The 14,186-nt window shown below is 35.9% G+C and overlaps 1 protein-coding gene across 5 annotated transcripts; it reads right to left on the bottom strand.

Annotated features, from left to right (window-relative positions):
* Positions 1-934: 934 nt before the first annotated feature.
* On the bottom strand, positions 935-11,531 carry LOC103695816 (uncharacterized). Of its 5 annotated transcripts, none has more exons than XR_003383207.4 (5): positions 11,042-11,531; positions 9,965-10,965; positions 9,788-9,882; positions 1,267-1,369; positions 935-1,179 (listed from the first exon to the last, which is right to left on the bottom strand). XR_003383207.4 is itself a non-coding variant. In XM_026800660.4 (4 exons), the coding sequence occupies exons 1-3, from the start codon at positions 11,169-11,171 to the stop codon at positions 9,793-9,795; spliced, it is 1,221 nt and encodes a 406-aa protein (XP_026656461.4). In that variant the 5' UTR covers positions 11,172-11,531; the 3' UTR covers positions 935-1,369; positions 9,788-9,792. The 5 variants fall into 5 exon arrangements, 3 of the variants coding, with proteins under 3 accessions (XP_026656461.4, XP_026656460.4, XP_026656462.4); XR_003383206.4 differs by having other exon boundaries at positions 1,267-1,399; positions 11,042-11,530; XM_026800660.4 differs by having other exon boundaries at positions 935-1,369.
* Between the last annotated feature and the right edge of the window lie 2,655 nt (positions 11,532-14,186).

The raw sequence follows: 14,186 nt of genomic DNA, 5'->3' as shown, positions 1-14,186 counted from the left end.
TTTCACTTTTTTTCACAACCCTAATCCCACTAACCATGGAAGCACCAAGTAAACATCGAATAAAGTTACACAGAAAGACTGGTCAGGTGATGAATACCAATTATTAAAGTTATTCAAGAAGCGGTCAGCTATTCAACAACCAAACGGTGTAAAATTACTTTCTTCTGCATAACTAAACCACAACCTATAATTAACATTTCACATTAATTTAGATATAGAACTAACATAAAGGGTTATTTTTTAAATTAACATAACTTTTCCTGAGACATTATGTAAATACAAATAATAGAGGGTGTGATATTTGTAAAACACCCCTTTCCTTCTTTTTTTCCCATTCCGGTAACTTCATATAAGCAGGCTTCAACCAGCAAAATGGTGATTCCTCAAGCAAGATTCAACAAGCAAAAAGGTAGTTCTCAGATCCCAACCCAGATCACTAGTATCAATTCTCAAACAACCTTATTAACTGAACCAATGGACACCCTCCAAAAATTTTCCTGAAAATCATGGAATTATAGAACTATAATCTCTAATAACACCCCCCAGCCCCCAAGGACAATATCTTCGCACGCCCTCTCCTCAATAACCATTCATTAAAGGAAATAAACAACATACCCTCCTCACCCATGTGGGAGACGCAACCAAAGCTTTAGTTAATGATTAAACTGTACACAGCTGAATACAGCAAAGAACAAGACCCACTTAAGCAGAAAGCATAAACAGATTGAACGAGTATCTTCTAAACACATAATGCTTCATCCAGTTTATGATCATTTTCATATCACCAAATTGTACCTCCTGTAATGATTTGCCAACCAATATGCATGATAATCTATCACCAATAATAAAGAGCATCATGTTTTTTCAAACTCTATGTACCATGACATATTGACAAGCACACATATATTTACACATGCAAACACATAACAGCAAATGCAGAAATGCATATGTATGTGCTTATATATTTGAGAAGAACCTAATGATTAGTTCCAAGATGCTGAAATAATGCCTTTTTCAGTCTTTAGACGTTTCAAGTGCATTCAACTTGGATGAGAGGGACGAGAGGAATCATAGAAAATTGGATGAGTAAAAAGGAGAATGTTTGTTTCTGGACTACACATTTTGGATCTCTCAAGCCACTATGCCACAGAGATTAGCAACCACAAAATTTTGCCATCGCTGCAAGGAAACCAAGATAATGACCAACAGTATCAGTTTGCTTATTTAGATCAAGGAAGCCTTAAAACACCACAACCATCAACATACCTTATTCAAAAATCTCAAACTTCAAAATTCCTTTGACTAATACCAATTAGTCTTATTATGCAAATATTTATCAATTATCATACTACATCTTCATTTTCTGCTTCTGCACAGAAAAGGTGTTGCAACAATCAGCCTGCACAATAATCAATGATCTCTTTTACAATAAAATAAAATGTAAACAAGAAAAGTGTGAAGCAAGCAATAAAACAAAACCACCAGAAATATTACAACAGTAAAATGATGCTCAAACATTTATAGTCACTGTAGCATAAGGCATGACTGCTGTTTACAGTTACTAAAGCATGAATAACGCCATGTGAACAGTACCACTACAGTAACTAGACCTATTAAACTATAAATAAAATCTAAGATTTTTAATATCAGCTTGACACACAATAGCCTATTAAAACCTATAAACAACTAAATATAAAAGAAAGTTTTAACAAATCAACTAAAATTACATCTGATAAAAATCCCTGAGTACTGCAGCCACTCAATGCATCATGAAACGATCTGATATCCCTATCAATGTGCGTGCAAGATATAGAATAATAGCATCCATATTTGCAAGAAGAAGAAAAAGAAGTGAATATGTCAGCAAAGAAACTGAATCAAGGGAAAGTAGGAGGAAGATGGGAGGAAGAAGAGGAAGGACTGAGAAGAGAAGAGAAAGGTGGAGAGAACTAGTTGGCCACAAGAAGAAACAATCCTTTTTTCCATCCCCCAAGAAGTGAGAAAATAAATAGAACACGACACCTTCAAATCAAACCTAAAATATCACCCATTTTTCAATCCCATAAACTAATTCAAGACATGGATTATTATCTTCTAGTCTCAACCACAGACTTTAAAACATACTAAAACTAAAATTTAAACAGAAGTAAAAGAGAAAATACAGCAAGCTAAAGGATTAAATAAATCTATGCTTCTTGTCCATGATGCACAGCTCTTCAATTCACCAGTTGGTTAAAGATTATTTTGCAGGAGGAACAAGTTGATGCAATCCAAGTTGAATATGGCATACTAAGTTCTCTTTGCATATATTATTTACAATTATCAACGGCCAAACAAAAGGGACGCCTTTCTAAATCTAAGTTGCATTTATGCATGCAAGCGCATGTTTCCAAGCAACCAATGGATCACAAAGATTTTTTTTAGTCTTAGCTACTTCAGGGATGATAATCATTAAAAAGGAAAGGTTTAACTTTAGTGACAAGTATATGCTAAGTGCTGCTCATGTTAATGACACTTAAACAATTTTTTTCTTTTTAAGTTTTAAAAGATGGTCTTTAAAAAGTGCTCTTAAAAATGAACAATGAGTATTCTGATTTGATTTACTGTCAAGGGTGTACCATGTTCAACTGCATAAGCTCACAAGCTCAAAATTAGATCTGCCAGATTGGTGCACCAATGATGCGAAGCACCAAAGTTTTGTAGAGGTGGTCAAAAATGAAAAAGAATTGCCCTGCTGTTTACAAGAGTAAGGATCACTTTACTGTCAGGGATTATTTTATGGAATTTTGTAAGCTGTCAAGCTCAACATTAAGAATGCAAGTTTTCAGCATCAAGGATGCAAAGCACCAAAGTTTTGCAAAGGTGGCCAAAAATGAAAGAGAACTTCCCCTCTGTTTACAAGAATAAGGTACATTGAAATTCCCTTCTTTAGGACCTCCTGCAACCATAATTTTCAGAAGTTATTTCACTATCTGTATCTCTCAAGCCCACCAGTGGACTATGTTCTCATGCTGGTGATATTTAGACCCTTTTTTCTAATTAATGAAATAAATAAAGAATATAGATATGTACATATCATATGCATGGTTGATGTCTGTGCATATAAGTGTACATATATACATGTCTACTCCATACGAGAGTATATCATATAGCCTTTTGAAATTAAGAAGTTTAAAGCTGTATGAGCTAAAATTTCCTAATTTCAACATCAATTATATACACATCACAAAATTTGAGCAAGCAAGTGACAAGAAGGCATCGCAAATTCAAAAAAAGGAATAGTTGCACCAATGAGTTAAACAAGATTTTAACAAAGCTTCATGGTATACCCACAAGACCCAAAATATAAAAGAAAATTGTGTTGATAGACTAGTAGTTACATGAAATGATAAATGCATATTTGCTTCCTAAAATCAGAGGTTATCCTTAACAAATTTTATAATAGCATGCATTGTGGTAGCCAAATTACTTCAAAATAATATGCAATTTCAACATCCCAATCAACAAGCTAAGACATCTAAAACTACTTTTTTGATTTATGAAAAAAAAAAAGATCTTTTTTAAAAGACTTACATTTGCACCTCCATTCAGGTCAATAATTCAGAACAAATTATCCCCAGGGAACATAAAAGGTCACTATTCAGCACCTTTCCTCATATTGTCATACTCATCCCACATGCTCTAGTTGATCAGTGTCCCTAGAAAGTGTATGGTACATTCTTTTTTTTTTTTTGCTGAAATATGGTACATTCTTCACTGACCTATCCATTTGTCTACATTAATCATCTTCAGAAAGTTGCTTGAATTGCATATGAAACTCAGACGAAAAGATCAAAATAATCTTAATGACAATGACAAAAGCTCCAAACTTGCATGAAGCTAACCAAAGAATTATAGTATCAGGTACCATAACTATGTTGGTCAGAAGTGAACACCATATGCTTAAAATAACTTACCATACCAACAATCTGCAAACATCAGCATAGACACATCTTCTACTATATGTAACATCAAAGCTTCAGAATCCAGCCACATGTGAGTGGACTTTGAAGCCTTTCACACAATATCTATTCACGGGCCCATGAAACATTATAACACTAACAGATCTCTCTTCTTTCCAATGTATTACTTAATTACCTTAATAGAACCCTAGCATGCTCAGGGTTGTTAAATGATGACTTGGACACACACATCGGAATGTGTAGGCTTCTCTTGGAGGTAGTACTACAACTTAATATCTTCTCTAATCTGAACTTAAATAGAAAACAAATGGAAAGCTGACCATCTTCGCCTTTCTCATGTGCATTGCACATGCCAAACCTAGTTCATCATAATACCAAAAGATACACAGCTGGTGTGCTGCATTAGAGAACCTATATTTTGCAACAACACTAGTTTCTTCTAGTGGGAGGTAGACATATTTTAAACACTGAAGCACAATTTTGACACACATAAACAACTACAACATGTCAAAGAATAACGTTTTAATTGACTAGCACAACCTGAAATAATGTGTAACATTATCTAAATAAATCTAATGCACATGTCAATCAAAACTACTATTATATTGGACTCCACAAACAGAAACAAGAGATTGAGGAAAAATAAGAAATATCCCCACAAGTAGTGGAATTTGGGTAAGTCCATGCAGATAATTCACTATGATCAAATGCCAAATTATGTTGATTTATATGCTAGTGTACGGCAACAAGAAACTATGAAACAGGCCAACAAAAGTCTATAGATACTTCTATGGGATAGTTCTCATGTTGACAATTGTGTCATGCGGTACAAACTATATGGCAAAGTATGATAGCAACTGGCATTAGATCCTTACAATAACCAAAAGCAACCAGATGTTGACCCTCATCAAACTTATTCCAATACAAGGAAAAAATGACTAGACCAATTTCAGGTAGCAATTCTACTAAATAAACTCCTAATTATATAGAATCGTGCTTTCACCAAAGACAGCATTGTTTATCAATAACACCTAAGGTCTGTTCTTTCACTTGAAAAAAATTGATGGAAGTAAAGCAACTAGAAGTCCTATCTCACCCCGGTAACATCTATAGAAAATAAAAACCTTCAGCACTCAATGAGTGCATAAACCTATGGTCCTGTTTCTAAGTGATCTATTTCAAAAGGTAAAACCATGACTCCCCCTTCTACTTAAGAAATAAAACAAGTGTTTCCCTTCTCCTGATCAAATCAAACAGAACTGGAAAGGTTGAAGGGCCAATTATCCACCTCTAGCTTGAAGATTGAATTGATTAGATGCTCTGCAAAACTATTAGCTAAATGCTTTTCACTGTCCAACCCCATCTCAAAAGGATATAGACAGAATCCTAAACAAGATCACCAACAAAGATTTCCTGTGCATTATCAGTCAGGCAAAGCTCTATAAGGAAAACGTGGACCAGAAAAAAGAAAATTAATGGAATGAAGCTGCTGAACTGAGTGAACAATGTAACTCACATATAGCACTAGACATCTTGGACGAGGGACAAGTTAAAGACTAATTAAATTCCAACAAATAAAAAAATGAACTTATGATATGGATTTTCAATAGACCATGTTTTGTTTCTATTTAACTTAATATTATTTGTACACCTAATAGAATGTTATATCATAATTTTAATGGAATTCATCATAGGAATAGCGGAGGGAGATGACAGCCTCACCTAAGAATGTTCAAATTAGACAGCACTTGAGTACACAGGTTTGCGTGTTAACAGAAAACCTACCAAATTCAATTCAAGTGATGAGAAAGAAAAAAAAAAGAAAGAAAAATCTGAGAATCATTTGACAAAATTCAGCACCACCAATGACAGTCCTGAGGCTGGATAAAAAAGGTGGATGGTTGATACTAGGTTGACAGCTGACGATAAGAAGCATATCATTATGAAATTGATCCAGCCAATCATAAGAAGCATATCATTATGCAATTGATCCAAACCCTAACAGAAACACTTGGCAGATGAGGATTCCAGTGGCAGAACAAGGACAGTTGGAACAAGGCATGGCATTTTTTTTAAAGGAAAAAAATCAGCATTAGTGAAGAATTAAGTGATAATAGTGCAGGTTGTGGAGGGTGAATCAGAAACAGTGAAGTGATACTGATACACATATTTGCCAAAGATAATCATAGACAGCATATCCACTTCCAGGAGCTGAAGGGTGTGCCTTTGAAGGCTTGAGCAATCAGCTGGAGTATCAAAAGAGAGATTGACTTGCAGGTTCATGCCCAATAGATTGAAAAGGAGCAAAATGAACTTGTCAAATCAAGAAAATACCATAATATGTGGAAGAATATATCCAAATTACCAATCCCAGAGTCTCTTACAAATGGAGAGAGAAATAGATCAGCAGAATTGATTGCAAAGAACAGTCATACGGATAAATTAGTGGTGAGACTGGATATCCAACCAAACCCACTACTTTTGCAGATATCTTGAATTGCATTTTTGAGGATAGATCTAGTAAGTGTACAGTGGGACCGTGCTAAGGCCCACACAGATTCATCTGCAGATACTAGCATCTGCAACTACTAATTAAAAGAGCAATTATCTAAACATTAAGAACGAAAGCCATCTTTTGCCGTAGAAGGAACATAAGAGACAGTAATGGCACCTATTTTATTTATTCAGCTTCTTTGTTAAATGGTTATGAGTGGCTATGCAAACTAAATTTCAGCGTATATAAATATGAAAAGATAAATAAAGATACTAATATTAGATCACATGTAATACTGTCTTATTAAAAAAATTAGTTTTGCTATTTACTAAATCTTACAAAAAGAAGACCTAACAATGACCAAACACATTTGCATGCTAGCCATTTCATCCACAAAACCATCGCATACGATGGATTTAAGAATCTCAAAAAAAGAAAATGAAATTTTGAAGAGAGCCAGTTAACCCAACCATTTAGTCTACAATGCTAATGATTGGGCTGGTTACATGACAAATAAACTTTTAATAAACAGTCATTAATTCATGATGTAGGTATTTAATCACATGAAAAGGAAGAAATTGTTTCTCAAGCATTCATGAAGCAATATTAAAGCAAAAACTGAAGAAAGAGTGACACAGTAAAGTTGAAACCACTACTTAAAGAGAACAGTTAAGATCAAGTTTTACAACTCAAACTGCCCTAAACATTCTAGCCAACCCCATCTTCCATATCTGAATGAAACATATAGAGTTGATTGCCGATAAGCACAAAACAAATCATTTTCCTATAAATCATTTTCCTATAAATCTGAATGAACCTATCCCTACTATTTCGAATTTATGTATTCCTCTCTCAATACCAGTTTAGCATCCATCACTGTCAACTTCTATAAATCATTTTCCCACACTGCAACCATTTCTATCTTTCACCTTACCCTTCCCTTCCTTGACCCTTCAAGACAAATTCGAGTCGCTTCCACTCCAAAAGCCTTGTATGATCTTTGTTGCACATGGCCAAACCACCTAGTTTGGTTTTCTATCCTCAAATAATGTACTTATGCACCTAACAAAATGTTTGTAATTCTGTGATTTTCCCTGTTTAACCAACTATCCATAATTGACCCCAATAATTTCATGTTTGCCATGTTCTCTGCATACCAAATATGCTTAGGGCCTCTTCATACCCCAGATTTTAATCAATACAAAATTGTTGGACTTGTTACCTTCTTACTAAACTTTCCATCATGTCTAAAAGACCCAAAAGTACCATTTTTCCTTATCCATCTAATTGTAATTAGACATCTCAACTTTCTCCATTATTCCAACAGAATTAGTTTAACAAAAATGATTGTATAGAATATTTCTTGGCTGTCACAAATACAGAAGCCTCTGAACTCCTAGTTTATCTCTATTAAATCTTTACCTGTACCATGTTCTAGCTATGCCAATCCCTTCACCTCCATATCTTTAACCTTATTTTCAATCCAATTGTCTTCTTACCAATTACATATTTACATATAACACTAGGGCACCTTTTCTTAAATGTCAACAGTAAGTTTATCTAACATGTGTTCATAAAGCTTATACACTATAAGAGTTTACATTTGAGTTTTAGATAGTCATACAACTCGAGCTGACTTGTCTCTTGATAATTATATGTAACTCCTAGCGTTAATCCTATACATACTCCTGAATATAAGACCTTTTCTTCAACTGTGAATTTACTCCCTGATACCTACTGAATTACCTCTCATGATATTCTCAAAATGCTTTTTTTATCAGGAATAATTGAAACATTTACTGATTATTTATCCTCTTCAAACCATTAGTTCAGTTGTCTGAACCAGAAATTTCCTATATGGCTGATCTTTCAAGTTTAATGCCACATTTGCTATTGTTGATCTTTTTAATTTCTGTTTTATCGCCCTCTCAAAGAAAGTCTTGCTGTGGCTCATAAGTTTCATTCACAAATAGCTGGTGCAATATTGTATCACGCTTTTATCCTTTTGAAAGGGAACATAATAATTTTTCAACCAGTTGGCCTTTACCTTATTATATATATGTTACTGCATAAGCTACTTAAAGAAAGGTTTGCAATCCTCAACTGGAAATTCATTCATCGCTTGTTTAGCATTTTCCAAACTTTCAAGACCTCACTGAATATGCTATCTACATGAAATAAACAAATTTCTCCAATGAACCCCCATTGTAATTACATCTGGCCGCATGGTGTCAACTAAGCACCTTATTTCTAAAGATGCTTACAGTTGTCTTAATTTGGTGCATATGATTTTAAAATTATCTTCACTCTTAATGCAGCTATGCAGTCTGCATGTCGAATTTTCCACCTTACATTATATTAGTCAAGCTTTTGAATTGTTGAAAGATGCATGGCTTATATTTAGATTTTTCTTCTTTCTTTTTTCAAAGAAGAAAGATGGGCAAAGACCATTAATTTCATTTCAAAAAGGAAGAAATGAAGACAAACAAGTCGATCTACATCACACCTCAAAACCAACAAGCAGCCCTCAATAAATACACAAAACATATTTCCTTAAATGGTTTTGATATCTTTTGTTTTCACATATAGAATGGAAGAAGACCACAAAAAGCTGAAAAACTTAAATCCTCAAAGGATGTCCCCATCAATCTAGCTGATACATTGAAGATTATTTTATTCCTTGCAATACAAATTCTGTGCCAAATAGCCATAGTAAGCATATGACAACCTTCCCTGAATTTTCTCTTAAACCTTTTCCTGTTTCCAAGATCCAAAGCTAAAAGCAAAAAGCCCTTCTCTTCACACTTCTACTGCACACATTTATGATCAACGCCAATGTTCATATATTCACCTTATCTCAAATCACAATGCAAAATTATACATCTGCTTTAATATAAGCACACAAATTAAAATAATGGGTGTTCATGATACCAGACTATATTCAACAATTCACAAATGCACATCCTTTACTTATTCTCCGGGCAAGACCATCTATATTTCTATGTATCCCCTCCTAATGTGATTTCATGACTTTCCTTCGAAAGTTACGAGTGATGACTGCTCAATGATCAGAAAAATTACCTCCTTCACTAGCACCAAGTAAATGACCATCTTGTTTCTTGTACATCTGAAATATAGACTCTGCTCATTATACTATCTACCAGTTCAAGAAAAGAAGCAAACCAAGGCTTCTTTACCCTGTGCGTTAGTTTACAGAGCAAGAATAACGATCAGTCTAGCCAAAAACAAATTACTGGCATGTACTAGATAGCTTGAACTAGGAGTTATGATGTTAATAAAGATTTTTCAATAAGAGGAACTAAAAGCTCACCTGGCTTATCTTTCAGAACCCACGATAACATCAAGAAGTCCACAGCAATTCCACCACCTTGCACGATGCATTACTGTTGGGGCATGTGGTGCAACCTACAGCCATCCAATTAATCCCCCATCAGCAATATTAACCTAAGGAGTGAAATAAAAGATTAGTACAACCCCATTTCAATACCTCGGCCGATGGCACAGTTTCCGCTCTTCTGCTACCTTGGCTGGCTTCCCCGCTCACACAAAACTGTGCTCCAGTTACATCCTCATCCAGCAGAGGCACTACCTTCACTTCACGTTCATGGGATGGCTGTTCTTTAACCTTATGCTCATCTGGCAGAGCGGCCACTTTTCTTTCTTTAACCTCATCCTTATCCGGCAGAGGCACTACATTCGCATCAGCATCATGTTCATGGGATGGCTGTACTTTAACCTCATTCTCATCTGGCTGAGGCACTATCTTCACTTCGCATTCATAGGATAGCCGATTTTTTTGATCATCCTCATCTGGAAGAGGCACTACCTTAACTTCGCGTTCATAAGATGCCTCTTCTTTGACCTCGTCCTCACTTGGCAGAGGCACAACCTTCACTTCCCGTTCATATGATGATGGCTGCTCTTTGATCTCATCCTTAGCCGGCAGAGGCGCTGCCTTCAATTCACATTGAAGGGATATCGCAACTGGAGCCTCTTTCAGAATCTCAGCCGGGGCTTCCTTTTCTTGTTCCGCCTCTTCCCTTATAAGCACACTCTGCTCGACAGCAATAACCGATTCCTCTGCCGGTTTCTCCATTTCGGTCCCTTCTGCACTCTCAGCTTCGCGAGGCTCTCCCTTCTCAGACCGCCGAACAATCTCGACGCTTACATCATATGGTGGCGCGGCAGCAACCTCATCTGCTGCAGGAGCCACCGTTTCAACTTCCAGCTCGGTCGCATCATCGTTAGCAAGCTCATCTGGCCTGTAAGCCAGCTTGTCGGCCTCTCCGTTACCATTTCCGGAGCTCTCCACCGATGAATGAACAGCAACGCGTTGAGATCCAGGAGTTTCCTCCCCTGCCTCCTCGGCTAGCGGATGGTTCGCCTGAGACAACGGGGTCGCAAATGGCGTCCCCGACGGTGTCTCGAACTCCCCGCTCTCGCTCCGCCTCCCGTCGTCGTGGGGCATCCAATCCACAAGTCCACTACCTGGTCCACAAATGAAACATCATATTCAAGAAGCACAAACACATGAAAGCCAGGGAAGGAAGAGGGGGACACAAACCTTGAGGTTGAGGTTGAGGGGGAGGGGAAGGAAGAGGGATGCTGCCCCTCTCCTCCTCTTTCTCCTTCCCCTTCTCCTGCTTCTCCTTCTTGCGCTTGGCCGCTTTCCTCTTCTTCGCACCGGACGGCATGACGACGACTGCTTTCTTTTCTTTTCTTTTTCCTTTTCCCCAACACCACAATCTCAATCTATATAGATGTAAATGGGATGGGACGAGGGAAAACAAAATTCGAGCGAAAAGCGGGCCCTATTTGAGGTTCTTTAGGGTTTGGGATTGAGATGAGAAGAGAAAGATGGAGAAAGCAAAGGGTATGATGATCGATCTTGGAAAGGAAAAGGTGGGGGAAGGGGAAGTTTTTGAGTCGCGGGAAGGCGGGGGGCTGCGGGGTGATTCGCTTGCGGGATCATAAATTTATCTCATCCTACCTCGCATTGAGGGGCCGGCAACGAGTTACGAAACAGGAAAAACGGAGGTGCAGATTAACGAGGAAGCTTCCGTCGTATAAAACAAAGAATAAATGTCGTATGACATGTGTCGGGCCGCTTACTGTAGCCGCGGCGCAAGGGCTTCGGAGCAGGCCTTTCGTTGCCCACGACATGGGCCTGGGCCTTTCATCTCATTTGCATATTTCGGGCTTAAATCATGAAATAAAAAACTATTTATTTTTAAATTATCTATTTTGAAAAAATTGGAAATGAATGATTTCAAATCCCGTGTTTGAGTTAGTAGGGAAGGATTGAATCGATCAAAGAAACACTTGTCATGGTTGCTTTTTCATTGACATGTTCATTTTTACATGAATATCTTATAGAATTGATTTAAAGTATAATAACTAATATAATTATATGTAATAGTATTTGTTAAAATACTATACTATAATATTATATTGGAACTATCATGATATGTCATCAATATCATGTCAATGGTATTTATACATTATAATATGCTATACACTATTATGTAGAGGTACTATAATATAATACAATTATATTTTAAATTAGAATATTTAATATTGTCATATCTATTTAAGTTATATAGTTATATTGTGTAATTTTAGCAATGATTTGGTATCCAATATCAAGTATTTATACTATGTTATGGATATCTTCTCCTAGGACGATGATTTCCCTTCTGTGTTGTCTGGTTGGTCTCGAACATGATTGTTCATCTTCAAAAAAACTGACGAGTATAGGAATCCTAATTTGTACCCCTTTAAGGTTCTATTTTGCTGGAATACTTGCTTTTACAAATAAAGTTCATTATAAACTTGTTACCCCACCCTTGGGATCCATCTATAACCTATGGCTAGTCTCGACCTAAGTACTTGACCGATAATGCATGCTACTATAAATATGCGATTGGAGAAAGATGGGCCATTAACAAATGCAACAAAACAAAAAAGCACAAAAGTATAGGTACATAGTATTAAGCAACCAAGATGTGTCCCCTCATCTCTTTACAATTGTTGGGATCTATTTTTATGCTTACACATCTGTAATTATAAGTTTTTTTCCACAACTTTACTAAGCAATCTAGTCAAGTACATGTACTCTCATCCCTCTATAATCATTAGAATCCATTTTTTTCATATTTATGCACTCTACAACGATAATGATATTAAATTTGACTTTAACTCTTCTCATTATTTACATCGCTCTGATAGTTCAGGCAATATATTGACTCCATAATTTCTTATCAGTACTCTAGTTAGAAGTGTTTGGTTATAATTGCTCCCATAGTGAAAAATAAGTTATATTCTGTGGATGAGTCTCTGCCCAAACTAACAGCACCGAACCCTGCGATTAAGGAGTGGAAATTATGTAACCATATGGTTTGATTCCGATTACTCAATGAGCTCAATAGATATTTTTTGACAATGTTGCTTATGTTGATACCACTCAAAAGTTGTGGACAAATCTTAAAGATTATTTTTCCAAGGGGAATGGTTGTACAATTCATCAGCTGAGAAGGAAGCCCATCACAACAACAAAGATAGTCTACTATGGTTTCCTACTTCACTTCTATGAGGAAAATTCTTAATGGTGAACGAAGCTTTTAGCCAACTTCGCATCCAAATCTTAGTCATGGAAACTCTCCCAAATATTATGGGATTCTTTTTCCATATCTTTATTAGACAACCTAGCCGGGCATATGCACTCACATCTTTCCATGATTATTAGGATCCAATTCTATGTTTGCGTACTATATAATTAAGGAGAATCTTTGCAATCTATTTCTGTAATTGTATTCTTCATAATCATGGTTAATCATTAGAATCCATTTAATGTCTTATACAATCATGAATTTTTTTAATGTTGTCTTCTATTGTTATACATACCTCATAGTTGCTCCAAAGATTGTGAGATTTGCATTTCTAGCTATTTCATAAATTAGAGAATTTTATTATATAAGATTTATATACATTCATCAAGGAATACAATGGAGAAGATCAAGTTATTGTTTCCAAGCAACTTCTTCACTTAGATAAAACACCTATATAAAACCCTTTTTATTTATCATCATTTGTTCCAAAAGAAAGGTAATTGATTTAAAAATTTGGATTTATCTAAGATGTAGAAGATGTTGGGATTTCTTTCCAATGAAAGTTTCATTGTTCAAGTTTATTTGTGATTAGAAGTTCTCTCACGACAAGTCCCAATACCTCTTAATCTAGACCTAGATCCATTAGAGATTAAAGTCCAAATGTTGACCTAAACCTAATCTCGAGAATCAGGTCATGTTTGATCCCAAGATTATATTGTCAGCTAGATTGTCTTGATTGCCAAAAAAAATCATTAATAATTTTGTTTGAAAACATTGCTAAGAAATATATGATCTATGATCTTAATGAAGTTATTCTTCAAAGAGTTGCTCAAATCTGCTCTATTCCACGAAAAAAGCGCACTGGAAAGTCAAAAGCATGCCTCAAGCATTCTCTTTATAGTGAAGAAAAGTTCATCTACCAATCAATCAGGCGATTCCTACCTTGGTGAAGGATTATCTATGACTTCAATCTTACATGCAGGAATTAACTAAAAAACTTGCAAGAAATCAAGCTTATATCTGCATTAAGGCTAATGGTATCGCAGACTACGGTGCCAATCACAGTAGGATCAAGAAGAAGGTTAGAAGTAACTTAGTCCA

Source organism: Phoenix dactylifera, chromosome 1 (assembly GCF_051530095.1).
Source record: "Phoenix dactylifera cultivar Ajwa chromosome 1, Ajwa_hap1_PhDact_Kaust_v1.1, whole genome shotgun sequence".
In the NCBI taxonomy this organism is placed as follows: Eukaryota; Viridiplantae; Streptophyta; class Magnoliopsida; order Arecales; family Arecaceae; genus Phoenix; species Phoenix dactylifera.
Note: the sequence above shows the minus strand (reverse complement) of the source record. Positions and strands in the feature narration are given on the sequence as shown.

Bases quoted from the DNA above. Each gene is read 5' to 3' on its own strand.
- LOC103695816 (XM_026800660.4), bottom strand. From the start codon at position 11,171: ATGCCGTCCGGTGCGAAGAAGAGGAAAGCGGCCAAGCGCAAGAAGGAG. The intron at 10,966-11,041 runs GTTTGTGTCCCC...TTTGTGGACCAG, and splicing joins CCCTCAACCTCAACCTCAAG to GTAGTGGACTTGTGGATTGG. The intron at 9,883-9,964 runs GTATTGAAATGG...GGATGGCTGTAG, and splicing joins AAACTGTGCCATCGGCCGAG to GTTGCACCACATGCCCCAAC.